This window comes from Cyprinodon variegatus, unplaced genomic scaffold, assembly GCF_000732505.1.
Source record: "Cyprinodon variegatus isolate N-32 unplaced genomic scaffold, C_variegatus-1.0 Scaffold309, whole genome shotgun sequence".
Classification (NCBI taxonomy): domain Eukaryota; kingdom Metazoa; phylum Chordata; class Actinopteri; order Cyprinodontiformes; family Cyprinodontidae; genus Cyprinodon; species Cyprinodon variegatus.
Window position 1 is genome coordinate 176,285 of NW_015150762.1, and position 16,097 is coordinate 192,381.

Below are 16,097 nucleotides of genomic sequence, written 5' to 3' on the forward strand. Positions count from 1 at the left end.
AACCGCCACTAAGGCAGTCTGTTTCCTTTTCAGTCTGCTCATAGTTGCGCTGGTTCATATAATCCATCCTCTTGAGGCCCACACCATGGAAGGAAAGAACAGAATGCACTCTTTTTCTAGACACTCCCTTTAGATTCTATGGAAGCCTATTTCCGCCACTCTGCAAAAATTCTCAATATATCTCAATATAATGAGATGGTAACTCAATATAATGAGATGCTATTTCATTCTATTGAGTTAGCATCTCATTCTATTGAATTACTATCTCATTCTATTGAGTTACTATCTCATTCTATTGAGATATTATCTCATTCTATTGAGATATTATCTCATTCTATTGAGATATTATCTCATTCTATTGAGATATTATCTCATTCTATTGAGTTAGCATCTCATTCTATTGAGTTAGCATCTCATTATATTGAGTTAGCATCTCATTATATTGAGTTAGCATCTCATTATAACAAGTTACAATCTCAATATAATGAGATAGTATCTCATTATAATGAGATAATTTTTTTTTTCTTTTTTTACAGAGTGGCGGAAATGGGCTTCGATAAGATTCTTATGTTTAACACTAACTATGTTTTTTTTTTAACCTTGCATGTTTTAACTGATGACTGGGACAAATTCTCACAAGTGGTTCTCTCATAGAGTCCAGTTCTGTTGGAAGATCCTTCCTGGTTCAAAAGAGTTATTGCTCTTCATTTTCTAATATTTTACCAGGATGAGGGACTGGACTAGAGCAAGGTGCCACTTTTGCCTCCATTGCTACTAAATTAATTAGTCTTAGGCTGTAAAAAATGCATTATATAAATATGCATTAAATTATCTATTATATTTAAAAACTAAGGGAATAAGCATTAAAGCATCCGATAAAAAACCCCAATGTAGCTTCATTAAGATGTCTAAAAGCTATAAATCTCTTTTTTTTATAAAGTCACTTTTTTTTTTGTCCTGTGACCCTTCAGGCAGGTTTGTTTCAGAATTGAGAGCTGCGTTCCTACAGCATTTAAGATCCACGTATTAAATGTTGACAAAACAACCCGTCATGAATCACAAACCCTAAAAGTTCTCTGAATTACCATGCTACACCGACAGTCAGGGACTTGATCTCTCAACAATCTGACACAACCAAATTTAGAATAAAAAAAATGGAAAAGACAAATGTTTGTCACTCTAGATGTTACCTACAGCTGATTGTCAGTTTGGTATTTAAGGCCTCTAAAGCTGGTTGCCATTTAAAGCCCCAAATGTGAGGCCTGAAGTAATTATGTAAGGAATCAGATCTTAAAAGAAGGAGCCTGCAATAGCTGCATTAATACTGGATTAAGTAAAAGGTGTAACTGTAAAAAATAATTCACACTAAGATGCTTTAGTCGAATTTGATTGTGCTGGTTTAAGTCATTTATTTAAATTGGTATCATCGCTTCCGCAAAATTCAAATTGCTAAATAAATTTAGATCGACTTTATTGATCTTGCTTAGTAAATGCAGCTGATGAAGGAGGTGATACAACAATAAATAGAGATAGAATTCCTTTATCTCACGGCTTCCTTGGAATGGGTGCAGTTCTGATTAGCTTCAACTCAAAGCCTCCGAATGATCTGTGACCCGAACATACAGCAGGTGTAACGACAAATATCCAACGTTTCTGTGCTGCGGACTGAGGGGCCCCGCCTTGGTGGTCCAGAATGAGGTATAGTGAGGTCACAGTTTGGATGAAGATTATCAGCTCTCCTCAGACGTTCAGGAGAATGAAGTTCTGGAGGCTGCTGGCCTCCTACGGTAAACAAAGCCCATGTAGACGGGTCCATAAAATTACACCTCCACTGAGGTAATCTGGTTCATCTGTGCCCTCATGGACTGGATGCTGTTCAGGATCTTCTTCTGGTGGCCGGCCAGAGTAACTCCTATCCTGGCGATGTCCCTGAAAAATAAAAATGCACTGGTCAGTTTCCTGTCAGACGTCCATTAAACTGATTCTGAATGACAGTGTCTGCTTATATGCTTGGCGGGAGAGAAAAAAAACCATCAGGCTTTTTGCATGAAGCCGTCTACTTCAGTGAATAAGCTGATATACTACAATCCTTTAGTTTAATTTGATAGCCTAAATACATAATTTGTGTATTACACCAAAACTATATATTTAGCAGCACACTGTTTCTTTTTTTCCATTGTTAACACTACTGCAGATGATTATTGTTTTTGTGCAGAGGGCTGTAATAAGTAGATGAAATCAATAAATTGAGGTATATATTTTTAACAATGTTTCAGATAACTGTACCTACATTGATAAAGATGAATAACGAATAGAAGTACAACCTTTTTTTTTCATTTATTTATTTATTTATTTATTTTTTAATATAATTTCACTCTAAATAAAAGGTATAATAGTAATTATTAACTTAGAAGTAAGGTAAAATTAAACAATCTAACATTTTAAATCATAAATGATACTGAAATACCAATTTTGTTTTACTTTTCAACTTTTTCAACCCAAACTTTACATTAAGTAAAAAGGTTAATATTAGGATTAATACTGAAATAACTTTTGTGGAGATATACACTGAAAATGATCTTTATGAATAAAAATGCAAAAAATAAAATAAGCTTGTACAAAATGTACAAAAGAGCAGTAAAATGGTGAAGTTATGCTGGCCCTGTAATTTCTCTAAACAGTGTTTATGAAAATATCTATATAATATTTATTTTTTCTTTATTGTTATACAGTGCTATAGCAGAGATAAGTCTTTTTCAAACAGTTTGCATCATCTAATAGCATGGCAGAGTTTGTTTTTGAGCTCCACTGGAGGGAAAATCTAAGACAATCACAGCATTCCTTGGCACTGTGTTGTTTTGCAGACAACACGCAAGTTTATCTGAAAGTGAGCCAAAACAGTATCTTGCGATCTGTATGGATTTGTTTACATTTTATTAAGACTTTAACCTTTGAAGCTTAAAAAAAAAATAAAAAAATTAAGTAAGGATTAAATATGGGTTTAAATCTTTGCCTCCAATATGAAATGCCTATTTCCCCTCCCCCCAAAGTGAATTAGTTACTACAAATTCATGATTTAAAGTGGTTTTAATTTTGAATAAGGAGATAAATAATTCTTATATGCAATATTTAATCTTTTATTCATAAAGCTTTTATGTAGTTGTACAAATAACTGTAAACAGCTTAGGATTTGCTAATCTTTAACCATCTACAGAGAGTTGAATTCCTAAATGCCAGACCTGTATTACTATGCTGTTGTCCTTCTTCTCTCACTGCCGATATTGTGACTATTGGTGTAAAGTCTGGTAGTGCCACAAAATCTTTTATTCCAAAGAAACATAGTCCAATGAAAATAATATAACAGCTGTAGTTATACCCTTCTTTGACTATTATGACAGTCTTTAAACTGAACACCATTTTATAATTAAAACTCATCTAAAGTGTTTAAAGGGGAGTGGTGGCCCAGTGGTTAGGGCATTGGGCTTGGATCCCAGAGGTTCTGAGTTCAAGCCCGTCTCCCATGGACTGCCACTCTGGGGCTGGAGCCGTTAACCCTTTATAGGTCAGTGAAATACTGAGTGACCTATATGACAGTGATTAGAGGCAATAATGCTGATACTTACATGTTTAGTTTATAAACTTAAATACAATCGTAAACTAGGCTTATTGACTTTTTAACTTTACTTTTTAACTCTTCAATTAGCTTTTTACCCTTTTTTTAGCTTAATTTACAGTAGGGAATATATCATTCAAGGGCTCATCTAATTGGTCAAATGCCAAGATAAGATGTACAGCCATGTAGCAGTACCTTTGCTGAAAGGCTGGGTATAGATCTTGTGCTTCTAGACCTTGCTGAGGGACGAAGGGGGAATCCATTTGTAAGGGATATGCCAGTGATCAAAAATGGTCACTTGCCCTATAAAATGTTAACCCTGCCCAGCTCCCCGGCGCCGCACAATGGCAGCCCACTGCTCCCCAAAGGGATGTGTTACATGCGAAGAGTAAATTTTGTTGCTTTTTATCTGTGACAATGTAATGACAATAACTTTGATTCTTCTTTTTATTTCTGTCTAAGACGTGTCTTTTCATCTTGCATCTTTATTGCCATAACTTTGTTTTATAGCCCTAATTATATAACTTATTTTTTACTTATTATGGACATTATTTTAAATGTATTGCTTAATAAAAGGATGTAAAAAGTAAGAGCATAAGTTTATGAGAGTAAACCAGCATACTCCATCGTCATTTGAGACACCACATCGAAGCTGTTGAAGCCTTCATTGGCAAAGTTCTCCTTGTATTGGCCCATCTTAATAGCTTCCAACCACTCGTCCACTGTAGTAAAAGAAGTGAAGTCTGGGGTGCTTCGGTCGAGCAGAGGTAAATGTACACTGGTGAAAAGGGAGAAAACATAAAAGAAGAGAGGAATCCTTAGTGGAGGATTATGGGTCTGGACCTGTATGAAAGTAAGAGGCTGTCTGCCTACCATGAGGACAGTGGCGTTGTTGTCTTGAGGCTGTTGGGGTTACGAATCATTTTATCGAGGGTGCTGACAATTTGACTGAATTTAGGCCGGCTGTTGCGGTCTTTCTGCCAGCAATCAAGCATCAGCTGATGCAATGCACTTGGACAATCCATTGGAGCTGGTAACCTGTAGTCCTGCTCTATGGCATTGATTACCTGGTGAAATTCAAACATCGTACATTAACTAACAGGTAAAATTAGACCAGTGTAGCGTTATAGATGTCTTACAAGAAAAAAACTCCACAAAAACATTTAACTTTGTTTTTTTAATTACCACCCAACCCTGTAAGCTGCAATACCTCAATGAAAATTATAATTAGGTACATGATATCAGATGAGAAACCATGAAAGAAACTTTTTTGTTATAGAGCTGCAACTTAAGTCTGGATGACCTAGGCATTACTTTCCACATATGATGCAAGGGTAAAAAGACCCTTTAGGAATATCTTTGCACAACATAGACAGAAAACTTACAGTCAAAACATCAAGCAGCACCAAAGGAGGTGAGAATGTCCTGACTTTACTACAAGATGCAGATTAACAAAGCAGGCAATTAAGGTTCAGAAAGTAAAAACCCTGCTAAGTTTACCCTCATCCTGTTAACTGAACCTGGTGATTGGTCCCCGTCTATGGTATAGAATTGGAGATGTAAATATTTGTTAAAAAAATCTGTGTACAGAATTACATCATGGGTTGAAATAAAAATGAAGACATTGCTGGAGACAATGAGAAAGGACCAATAAAGGAACCAATGACTCAAATAGCAAATTGAGAAACTGGGGATGGTCCGGGTTTCAGTGGTACCTGTGATCATTAAAGCATGTACGGTTTGATCCCTCCCAAACTAGAGGAGCGCCTCCAGAAGAAACATCCTTACAGTAAATGGTTGCTACAAACCCTCAAACATCCCGGCTTCTTATGGTGGACCTGAGCTATGGTGTCAATCAGGCTATTCTCTAGCTCCCTTCTAGTTGCTTTCATCCACACCTGCTCCTTGTCAGTTCATTAGCCCAGTCTTTGTTCAGTCTCCCATTTATACTCCTCTTGTGCAGTTTCTCAGTTCTGGTTCCTCAACGTTTTTTTGCACCTCATATATGTTTTCCCAGACCCCTTCTGGTTTTTGGTTTTCTGTATTTTGTTATTTTTGGAATTTTGCTTCAGTTGCCTCCTTTTGGTTATTAAACCTGCAAGAAACCACCTCAACTTCCGTCTCTGCATTTGGGTCCTTTAAAAACCGCCACACAACCTGACAAACATGGATACTGTTCTTCCAAAGTTACTAACTGCTCTGCATTTTCAAAAGTCACAATTTTGTTGTTGGGAAATGATGTTTAATTTGATTGAAACTGACCGTCATGCTAATGTTTACCTGAACTAGATTTACTACTTTTCAAAATGCATATTACACTTGTACACACATATCTAGACTGCATAATGTTTAATACTGCAGTCCATTGGTGGTTCTAGACAGGGGCCAACAGGGGCCAGTGCCCCTGAAGATCATTTTCCTGGCCCCTCTTATGGCCTCAAAACAAATTTAAAAAAATTATCTAATTTTTAACAGCTGAATTTATCTGATTTTCTTGAGTTCTAATTCAGATTTTATAGAGAACAGTCATTTTAAATTAAGTCCAAGATATGTAGAATTCCTAAATTATGAATGTATATTGACGTAAAAAGACATAGAATTTTAAATAAAACTAATTCAATAGAAATTTCACTTCATGCAACTATCTTAACAAATTTGAATCACTTGCCCCGTTTTTTATTTCATGCTAGATTGTGCCCCCATAAAAACATAATGGCCCCCTCCTGGTCCCCTGGTACATTTGGTCTAGAACCGCCACTGCTACAAACCATTATCAAGTATTCAACTCTGATAAGGTTCTGTGTAAAGCTCCTTATATTTTGCAAAATAGAGTGTGCAAAGTAGGTTTGTTTTTTTCAGCCTATTAAAAGTCGTGCAGGTAAGTGAAATATTTATTTAAAATATAAAAACTAAGCTGGACAAAACTGATAAGAAAAACTCTTGATATTAAATTAGAGGAGGTACTACAGACAAAGAGTAGAAAAAATATTTTGCACAAGAAAGAAAAATGGTCAGTGCAGCTCATGGCTTCGTCTCCAAGGTCATAAACCAAAAATTCTCTCATTGCTTCTACTTTTTATTACACAGCCCTTTCTTTTTCTTTGTCTCGTCTTTGTTCTATTCATTGAGAGGTTTTCTTTTTGTCTGCTCTCAAGTTTTTCTGACACTTTGAATGTAGATTTACCGCGACATTAGCACCCTTACTGCTTCACATTTGTGTTCTCCATAGGAACCGCCTGTCTAGAGTGACGTCGGTCACAAACGGACCAATAAGCAAACACTGCGCAGGTGGTGCTAATGGGTGTAGTAAAGTCATAGTGTCACATTTCAATTTTATTATTATGTCAGATGTTTTTTTGTTTTTTTTTTGTAGACTACAATAAAAAAAAACAAAAAAACATGTAGAAGTGGTTTGTTGAATTGGCTGTGATAATTTCAACTGATAATATTGATACATATTTGGTGGGTTAGCAGGTGTTAATGTCAAACCCTGATGGGTACTGCTGTATGGTGATTGGGTACATCTTCAGTACTAAATAGAGCTTCCAAGGACCTACAAAGCATATTGAAGGCTGTTCAGATTGTTTGAGTATTTTGCAAGGAAAATTTGATCAAATTGTCATACTGAACAATAGTAAATAATCTCAATTTCAACTCATTGAAATTATTACAAGTTTATGAAAGTTCTCTATTGATCTTCAGCGGGACCTTACTTACATCTTGGTTACTCATGTCCCAGTAAGGTCGTTCACCATACGACATCACCTCCCACATGACTATGCCATAACTCCAGCAGTCACTGGATGAAGTGAACTTCCTGTACTGAATAGCTTCAGGAGCTGTCCAGCGAATGGGAATCTTTCCTCCCTTCAAAAAGACAAAGGGTAAGCATTAAATGCTGTGTGGTTTTGTATGTCTTGTTTAATGCTATGTAAATAAATTGAAATGCAATTTATCAAAGAGTTTAAAAGTAATTTGTGCCTAGCTGAGAATGTATTCATAATAAAGGAGGGCTCACCAAAGAGCTGGTGTATGTTGGGTCAGATGTATCATCCTCCAGGAAACGCGACAGGCCAAAGTCAGACACTTTGCACACCAGATTGCTGTTCACCAGGATGTTTCTTGCAGCAAGGTCTCGATGCACGTAGTTCATCTCACAAAGGTATTTCATTCCTGCTGCAATTCCACGAAGCATTCCCACCAGCTGGATCGCAGTGAACTGCCCATCATTTTGCTTTGAAGAAGGAAAAATCCAATAGTGTCAATTCAATTGTAGTGTTCCATTTTTGTATTTAAGTCAGATTGCTTCACAAGGTCCACTCTTTAAAAAAAAAAAAAAAACAAATAACCTAAATGGCTGTGTGTTTGTACTTGTTTATGTTACATATTTAGGACCATTTCTGGCATATTTAATCACCTTCTAAAGACCAACGTCAGTTTAGATCAGTGGTTCCCAACCTTTTTTGACTTGTGTAGTACTTTGGGCATTTTGTCTTACCATGAGTCCCCCTCTCAGTCAAAAGTATCGATGATTGTGCAAAAGTGGAATGTACAAAATTTGAATATGAAATAAAAAACATTTTAACTAATCTTTTAATCTGAGCATTCAATTCTTAGGCAATTTATCCTTTCTATCTCAAATAAAAAGCAACATAAATATGTTGCCTGGAAGTTAGTAAGTAATCGAAATAAATACAAAATAAACTTATATTATAAACTTGTATTTATAAAGCTGGTGCTCCTCCTGGTAACTCCTCTATAATCACATTTAAACTTGAGGAATTGGGAACAAAATGAAGAACAAAATGTTTAGTTAGACCGATTTGTTTGACTAATTTGTTTTACTTTGTTTTCATCAGAACACCTGAGCTGCTTTAATGAGCTCTGATAGCTCAGTGTGAAAAGCACTGGGATCACTGGTTTAGATGTATGATGTGAATTCACTTTAGGACAAAGTTAGGAGTAAACTAGTAACAGTAAGGGTTAGTTTAAATACAGACTTGTGTGTGATGTTGCGCATGTGTGTGTGTGTGTGTGTGTGTGAGTGCTCCTATTTAGAATAAGAGTGAGAACCAGTTTCCATCTTACCTTAACCTTACCTTAACCTGTGGTGTGAGGACATTTGTACAAAGTGAGGATATTTTGGCCAGGCCTCATAAGCCATTTTGCAAAAGGTTAGGTTTAAGTCTAAAGTCTCAATTGGATTAGGATTAGGGTAAGGTATGGACCAGTAATGATTAGGTTTAGGGTTATTTTCAGAGTTAGAGCATAGAGGGGTTGAAAATCCATGAAAAGCAATGGAAGTCAACTCATGGTCCTCACTGCATATAGCAATACGAGTGTTTCTGTCTGCTTGCGGGGCAGACTGGGGATGGGATGGTGGGGTAAGAGCTAAGATTCAAGCACAATTTAAAACTTAAGGGTTATAAATCACACTACAATAATAATAAACTACGGTACTTATCATATATATATATATATATATATACTTATTGTAGAAGGCAATGTGGTGGACTTACCCTAAGAAAGGAGTCAAGGGATCCATTCTCCATAAACTCTGTGATGATCATTACAGGGCTGCTCTTTGTTACAACGCCCTCCAGATGGATGATGTTGGGATGGTCAAATTGGCCCATGATAGATGCCTCACTCAGGAAGTCCCGTCTCTGGCGTTCAGTGTAGCCTGCCTTCAGGGTCTTGATGGCCACCAGCATCTCTCTTTTCCCAGGCTGCCTCAGGTTTCCGCTACATACCTCTCCAAACTCACCTTTAAGAAAAACATTGGCAGTGTAAATAAAAATTGTAGTCCATTTATTGGGGAAAATAAACAGTAAGATAATAACAATATTTATTCTGAACATGATGAGGATTCATTTGGCAAAAAGTATAGTGTTGCATCACTTCTCATGAGCTGGAAGAAATAAAATCCTGAGTTAGATGGAAGCATTTTTTCTCCTGGCAGATGGTGTTGTTCAGCCAAATACACCTAATCAGTTTGTGAGGGCAAAGACAGCAGAGCGCAAAATGATGCTGAGAACAATGAGCTGACAAGTACCCAACCATTTTGTAATCCAAATGCAAACATGGAGCTAAGTAAGTGCAAAGACAAAACTGTGTACTAGAGACTGACATTTTTTCGGGAATCCCACGGGTCACGGGATTCCCGTGGGATTCCCATTGGATTGGAGTCAGTATTAGTAACGATCACGTGATTGGGATGGTACAGGATTAAACATTAACGGGAGCAGACGGGAGCGGGAGCAAACCAATAATAACTAAAAAAAAAACTAGGATCAATGCCAAAAAATAAAATAAAATAGAAAGAGAAAAAATCCAGTACTGGCGCGGGACAGGAGTGAAAATCCACTCCTGTGTCAGTCTCTACTGTGTACGAGCATAGTCAGAGGAAGTTTTTCAGAGTTTAAAGATCACCACACACATATAGAAAACGTGTGTGTGAGACTGAAACACTGCAGACCAGTTCCACTGCATGCTCACAAGTATGCACTGAAGTTGGTGATACAAAAAAAACAGGTCTTCCCGGAACTGCGTAACAGCTCTAAATATGTTACTGGTACAAAGCACTGGACCGTTCCTGGCTTACTTTCCTTTCTGGCCTTATTTAAGAGAAGAAATCAAGAACTTAATTTTTTGAACATTAATTTATTCTAATTAAGAATGGCTTCAAAGTTTCAAGTTTGTTAGTTTGAGCTTGCCCTTGTATAGATTAAACCTTTACCAACAGCAGCTAAAACTCTTATATAGTAAAGATCCTAACCACGGAAAGGAACTTAAGCATAAAACAAAAAAGTTTAATCTAAATAAAAACCACTTTCTTCTTAAATTATCCTTCTAAATCATTGTTTTCTTACCTGCACCAATCACTTGCTCTATCTTGACACAAGACGTGTCGATCTCTTTGGCAAACTCTCTTACAGCTTCATTGGGATCTTCATATGTGAAGGGGTCAATGTAGATTTTCACCCCCGGTGAAACTTCAACAAAGAGAAATAAAACAGCAGCATAGACGTGTTCAAAAAATCAAAGTAAGGAGCAACATCAAGACTTTTCCACAAATCACCAAACCAAACCAAAACTTGAGCCCATCTTGCTAAAGATGGCAATTATTCCATAAATTCAACAGACCAAATTAAAGACACTTACTATGGCCACTGGTGTAATGTTGGAGTTTGTCGGAGTACTCCGATTCTGGTCTGTCTGAACCCCTCCTGATGTGAACGAACAAAGAAATGTTTTATGTTAAAAAGTCTGCAGGTAGAAGCAATGCTTGTGTGTATAGTGTGTGTATGTACAGCAAACAAAGGAATAACTGTGAATTTGATAAAAAATGCTGGAATGATCTTTAAGTATAACAGGTTTGTTTAAGTATGCAGAACTGCAGGCCTAGATTTGAACCAGGGACCTTCTTCATGATCATAAGGGCACTTTGGTGGGGCCACTACCTGACGTCCTCTTGTAAATTTATTAGGTTTACTGATTGCCACAAGAGAGGAGCAGATGTGACTGGAATCATTAACATCTTTGTACAAAATGTTAACATCTACAGAAATATATGCAGCCATCACTGCTTTGCATTAAAATAGCTTATTATGTAGAAAACTGCAGCAAAGAATTTTGCAGCTGAAAAGAACATCTTTCCAGGTCCAAGTAGGATGTGTAGAAACAGCAATTAAAGCTTTGTATTTTCCAGGTATTTTCAGGAATACCTAAACAAACAAAAAACCCTTGTGACAAAATCTGTTTCTACTCCAGTACTTTATTTTTGGCTACAGACTTTATTTTTTTTTAACATGGTCACACCCTGCTGCCCCATTTGCTCTACAGTGAAATAATACCTTACCTGCGACAAACAATTATGACAACAGTCATGGCAATGATAAAGACGACTCCTGCTGCAGATGACCCGATAATTAGAGGCAGCTTTTCCTGGATACTGGAATTATACTCTTCTAAAGAACAGGAAAAGACAAAAGACACAGAATGGCACTTATGTAGAGAAAATGCACAGTTTGAATCTATGCTGTTGAGTAAGCATCCAACACTCTGCCCCCACTTTTCTGATACAACCTGCAGATCGTGATCACAGGAATACTTTTATCCAACAGTTTTGGAGCTAGCAGCCATAACAGTGCTACTCCATTAAGAACTCAAAAGTTTAAGACATATTGAATTCCTTTTAACCTGCTTTGATCATTTTGTGAAAGTCACATTGAAGTTATTCAGTTAACCTGTATGAGAAAAGGAGATTTGTTGAAACGTCTTTTGCATCAATAATCATTAATCTGCTCTTGATCGTCCCTTTACATAGGAATGGCATATAAATCATGTAAGCCATTTGCCCTCTTTCAATGTGAATGCACCCTAATTGGTAAAACAATAAAGTCAACATTCTTTATTGGAAACAACTGGATATTGTATATCAAACAGACACAGAGAGATGAAAAGCCCTCCACTTCCCAAGCAGAAGACACAGTACTAATTTCTGTCCAAAGGCAATATTATTCCCTTTGTCTACTGTGGAAATCTCTGACCTTTCTGATGTCTACTTAGCTGCATACAGGGATCAATGGAGCTTTTTTTTAAAAATTTTTTCATAACTTCTCAAAATATCTCAAATAGACTTTGGAGCTACTTCTACAATATAAACCCCACCGGCAGTTATGGTTTGATGCGTGCCTGTTCTTGGCTCGTATCCTCTGATGAAAGCAGCACAACTTCATCTAGTTTCTGCAAAGCTTCTGAAATCTAGACATTACCCTTGTTCCTATAACCAACTAGCTAAATATCAGAGGTTATTTAGTACATTCTGCCAGAGGATGGAAGAGGTCTTACCCATCGTAATAGTTTGGAAGTACATCTTCCCACTAAAGCTTCCAAATCCGGCAACGGTCCGAGCTCGGACCTGAAAGACGTAGATAGTCCCAGGCTTTAAGCCCCGTATGACTGCTGTGTTGGTCTGACTTCTTATCAGAGAGGAGTTCCATTCAGCCAAGTTCTGAAACACAGACACCAATAAGTAATTCACAGTGGCTTCAGCATGAAAACTCTCTGTTTAGAACCCAAACCCCTCACAGTATTTGAACAGGAAAGACTGACCAAGTCATAATTGACATACCTTTTCATAATACTGCAGTTCATAGTCCAGGATAACACCGTTTGGCTGATCGGGTTGAGACCAGGACAGAGTAATGCTGGTGGGAGTTTTGCTAACTTGGTGGATAATAGACACTGCTGATGGTGCTGGGAAGAAACCAAAAAGATGTTAAGCTAGAAGAACATACTACAAAGCCACAATGACCTCACCAGCAAGTTTGGTGAAAAAAACATAGTAAGGCTTAAAGCTAAAAGTGTGGTATTAAAGCCTATGGAGCATTTTCAGCTAAAGTAGTGATAGACTTAGTTCTTCCTAACAATAATTATCCCCTGATCACAATTATTATGCACCTATATTTTGTAAAAAAGTTTTACAGTGATATGCCATTTTGATCAAATAATAGAATTGCCTTTCTGTGCATATGATGGCATAGTATAGGATAGTAGCCGCTTAACCCCATTTAACCCCAAATATCCAGCTGTGTTCCACAAACAGGAAGACGTCTGTGCTGAAGTGAGCTGTATAGAGGTTCAATTCTGCCTTTGTGTGTGTTAATTACTTGGTTAACCCCTCAACCCCAACCCCATGTCCTTTGGGTCTTGATGGGTACAATATTTTAAAAGATGTTCCCTTACCAGCCTGGTTAGTTGTGATGTTGGCAGACGTGTACTGTGGTGAATATGGACTCTGGTCAGAGACTCCATTAACAGCTTGAATTTCAAAGGTGTACTGGGTGTGAGCCAGGAGGTCACTAATGTGGACACTTGTGTCTGTTAGCCCAAGCTGCCGTGGAACAAACTGAACATTGTCTCCACAGCGGGTGCAGCCTCCTCGCCTGCTGTCGCAGCTTTTACAGATGATGTTGTAGACAACGTCTTCTCGACCACCACTCTCCAGTGGTGGGCTCCACTCCAGTTTAACAGAAGTTTCATTCACCATTGAGATCACCCGTTGAGGGGCAGAAGGAACAGCTGAATAAGAGAGAAGAAACAAGAAATAAAAAATATAGTTAGTTGGCATTTCAAACAGCCAAACTTGTTAAAACAAAATAGCATCATTTGCTTTATAAATAAAATACTAGATAAAACAAATATCTCTTTCATTTTGATAGGTTAAGGAGATTTGTTTGTCAAGAAGCGTGAAAACCAAAATTAAAACTGAATGCATAATTTGAAACTTCAACAAAGCCATTTATGGTAAACACTTAAGATAGAAAACAAATCCTCCACCACTTCGCTCGAAAGTTGGTATGAGAGTCAGAGCTGATATGTTGACTGACTCATCCAAATAGTGCTGCTTATGCCTCACCTTTCCAAATGTTACATATAAAGTGAAGTAAACAATAGCATTAGGGATGATAAGACAACCATGTGTTTGGGTAAGATTTATGACTCGACATTCAGCAAACAGCCTGCAGAAAAGTATGAGAGTATAAAAGTTAAATCAAAGACTAATTTCTTAAAACGGTGGTTGGCCAGCATATTCTGTTATTGACGACATAAGGACAGAGCTTCCTTGTTGTCAGAGAGGCAACCAAGGGGAGTAAAAACTGGTATATGTCATAGATTCGCTCTTAAAAAAAATAAATAAATAAATAAACAGCCAAAGGAGCACAGTGCTCTGAACTATTTTTCTGCCTTCATTACATAGAAACTTTTAAAGTTTATTTTTGATTTTGCATTTGTTTTTTTAAAGTATATGGCCTTTTGGGGAAAAAAAAGGTACAGTAAGGAGGTTTTTCCAGGGCTCTTGGTGTTCATTAAGACAGAGCTCTTAAAATCTAAATTACACTGCCAGATTCAGTTTAGAAAGAAGAGGCTTTTTCTTCATTCTTCATAAGCTTTAGCATTTAACATTGTCCCCCAGTTATCTGATTCTAGATCCATAACAGTATTCAGACCCACCACAATGACACATCAAGATGGGTGTATGTCTGAACAATAAACTGGACTACAATAAGAACACTGATGCTCTTTATAGTAAGGGTCAGAACAGACAGTACCTGGGGGCACTCCCAAAGACATTTTCTCACTCTTAGGTGGCATTAACCCCCTTCTATGACGTATTCTTTGGAGCAGCAGCTCATCTAGCCAAGAGCAAGAGGTTATATAAGTTTATCAGAAAGGCCACCGCTGTCCTACAATGTCCCCTGCTTCCAGTGCATGCATTAAACTGTTGAAGAGCTTAAGAGCTCCTTCAGTGAAAGAATGCTGCCCCCTATGTGTGTAAATCAGCATTTTTATAGATCCTTCCCCCCAGCTGCTGTTAGACTTAATAACCATCATTTTTTCTCAAAAAGCTCAATGTGGCTTTACTATGCTACTACGCTATGCTATACAGAAACGTGTTGAGCTGTTGCTGAAGCTTGGACAAGCTGTATTACACAAAAGGGTTTAAACACTGATATAAAATTAGTGTTCTTGTGTTCCTCAGATGCTCGTTACATTTCGATTACCAAGTATTACCAAGAGTCATTTAGTGGAATCCTGATGTCTATTTGCTGCTGGCTATTTCAAAGAGGGTAAAGAATCATTAACTAAAGGTTACTGGTTCTTGATTAATCATTTAATAAAACATTACTTGGCCAGATAATGTTTTATTCACCTCATAGATTTGCATTGTGAATTGGTCTGAAAACATTCATCTCTATATTAGTGGTAATTTGATCATATCCCAAATTCTTCCAGATAAACCTTGGTTTTCGAACCATCTAGAATATTGTTTTCAACCATGTTTCCCTTTCCTCTTTGTACATAGTAGTTTAGTTTAGTTGAGTTTCACTAGTCTTAGTTAAGAGTGTTTAACTGAAATATGTTTGGCTTGGAGCTGAATGATTTTTGTTAACCAACTCTTATATTTTGAACAGAGGTTGTGGTGAATTTATTCCATGTATGTGCAGATTTAACTGTTTGACCATGATTAGAGCTCGAATCACTCTTTCATTTATTGTTCTAACACACAGCTAGTAGGGAGTGTGTTCATAAACAGTATATAACAGCCGAAATAATATCCGATTATATAAGATATTTTACACCCCTGCCGGGGAGGGTAATAAATATCTTGTAGTATCAGAAATATAAATTCCCAGCTGGTTGGGAATAGAATAGAACATAAAATCACAACAAGGCTTTTGAAGCTATACCATTGTCTGACCTTGCCTGAATACTGGGTCCCTCTGTTCTGAGTCATTACAGTGATATCATTACACTAAGACAATTCTGGGAGCTGTGCAGACAACAGAAAAACTGATACATCTCATTTCTCATGAGTGCCCAAAATGAACTGATGTGCCATAAATACAGAAATCTTATTTCAGGTCATAAATACAATAATTAGTCAACCAAAAAAAAATTATTTGTTTTAGAACTA

General features: G+C 37.1%; 1 protein-coding gene across 1 annotated transcript in view; it reads right to left on the bottom strand.

Moving 5' to 3' along the window:
- Positions 1–982: 982 nt before the first annotated feature.
- Positions 983–16,097, bottom strand: part of LOC107090696 (ephrin type-B receptor 2-like) — a 48,983-nt gene continuing 33,868 nt past the window's right edge. The window contains exons 5-16 of the mRNA XM_015384245.1: positions 13,364–13,699; positions 12,750–12,874; positions 12,467–12,629; positions 11,475–11,583; positions 10,778–10,842; positions 10,486–10,608; positions 9,133–9,380; positions 7,632–7,847; positions 7,331–7,480; positions 4,487–4,680; positions 4,236–4,391; positions 983–1,929 (exon numbers count right to left, since the gene is read on the bottom strand). Coding sequence (XP_015239731.1) covers positions 1,821–1,929; positions 4,236–4,391; positions 4,487–4,680; positions 7,331–7,480; positions 7,632–7,847; positions 9,133–9,380; positions 10,486–10,608; positions 10,778–10,842; positions 11,475–11,583; positions 12,467–12,629; positions 12,750–12,874; positions 13,364–13,699 — 1,994 coding nt within the window. The 3' untranslated portion in view covers positions 983–1,820. The remainder of the gene's footprint in view (positions 1,930–4,235; positions 4,392–4,486; positions 4,681–7,330; positions 7,481–7,631; positions 7,848–9,132; positions 9,381–10,485; positions 10,609–10,777; positions 10,843–11,474; positions 11,584–12,466; positions 12,630–12,749; positions 12,875–13,363; positions 13,700–16,097) is intronic.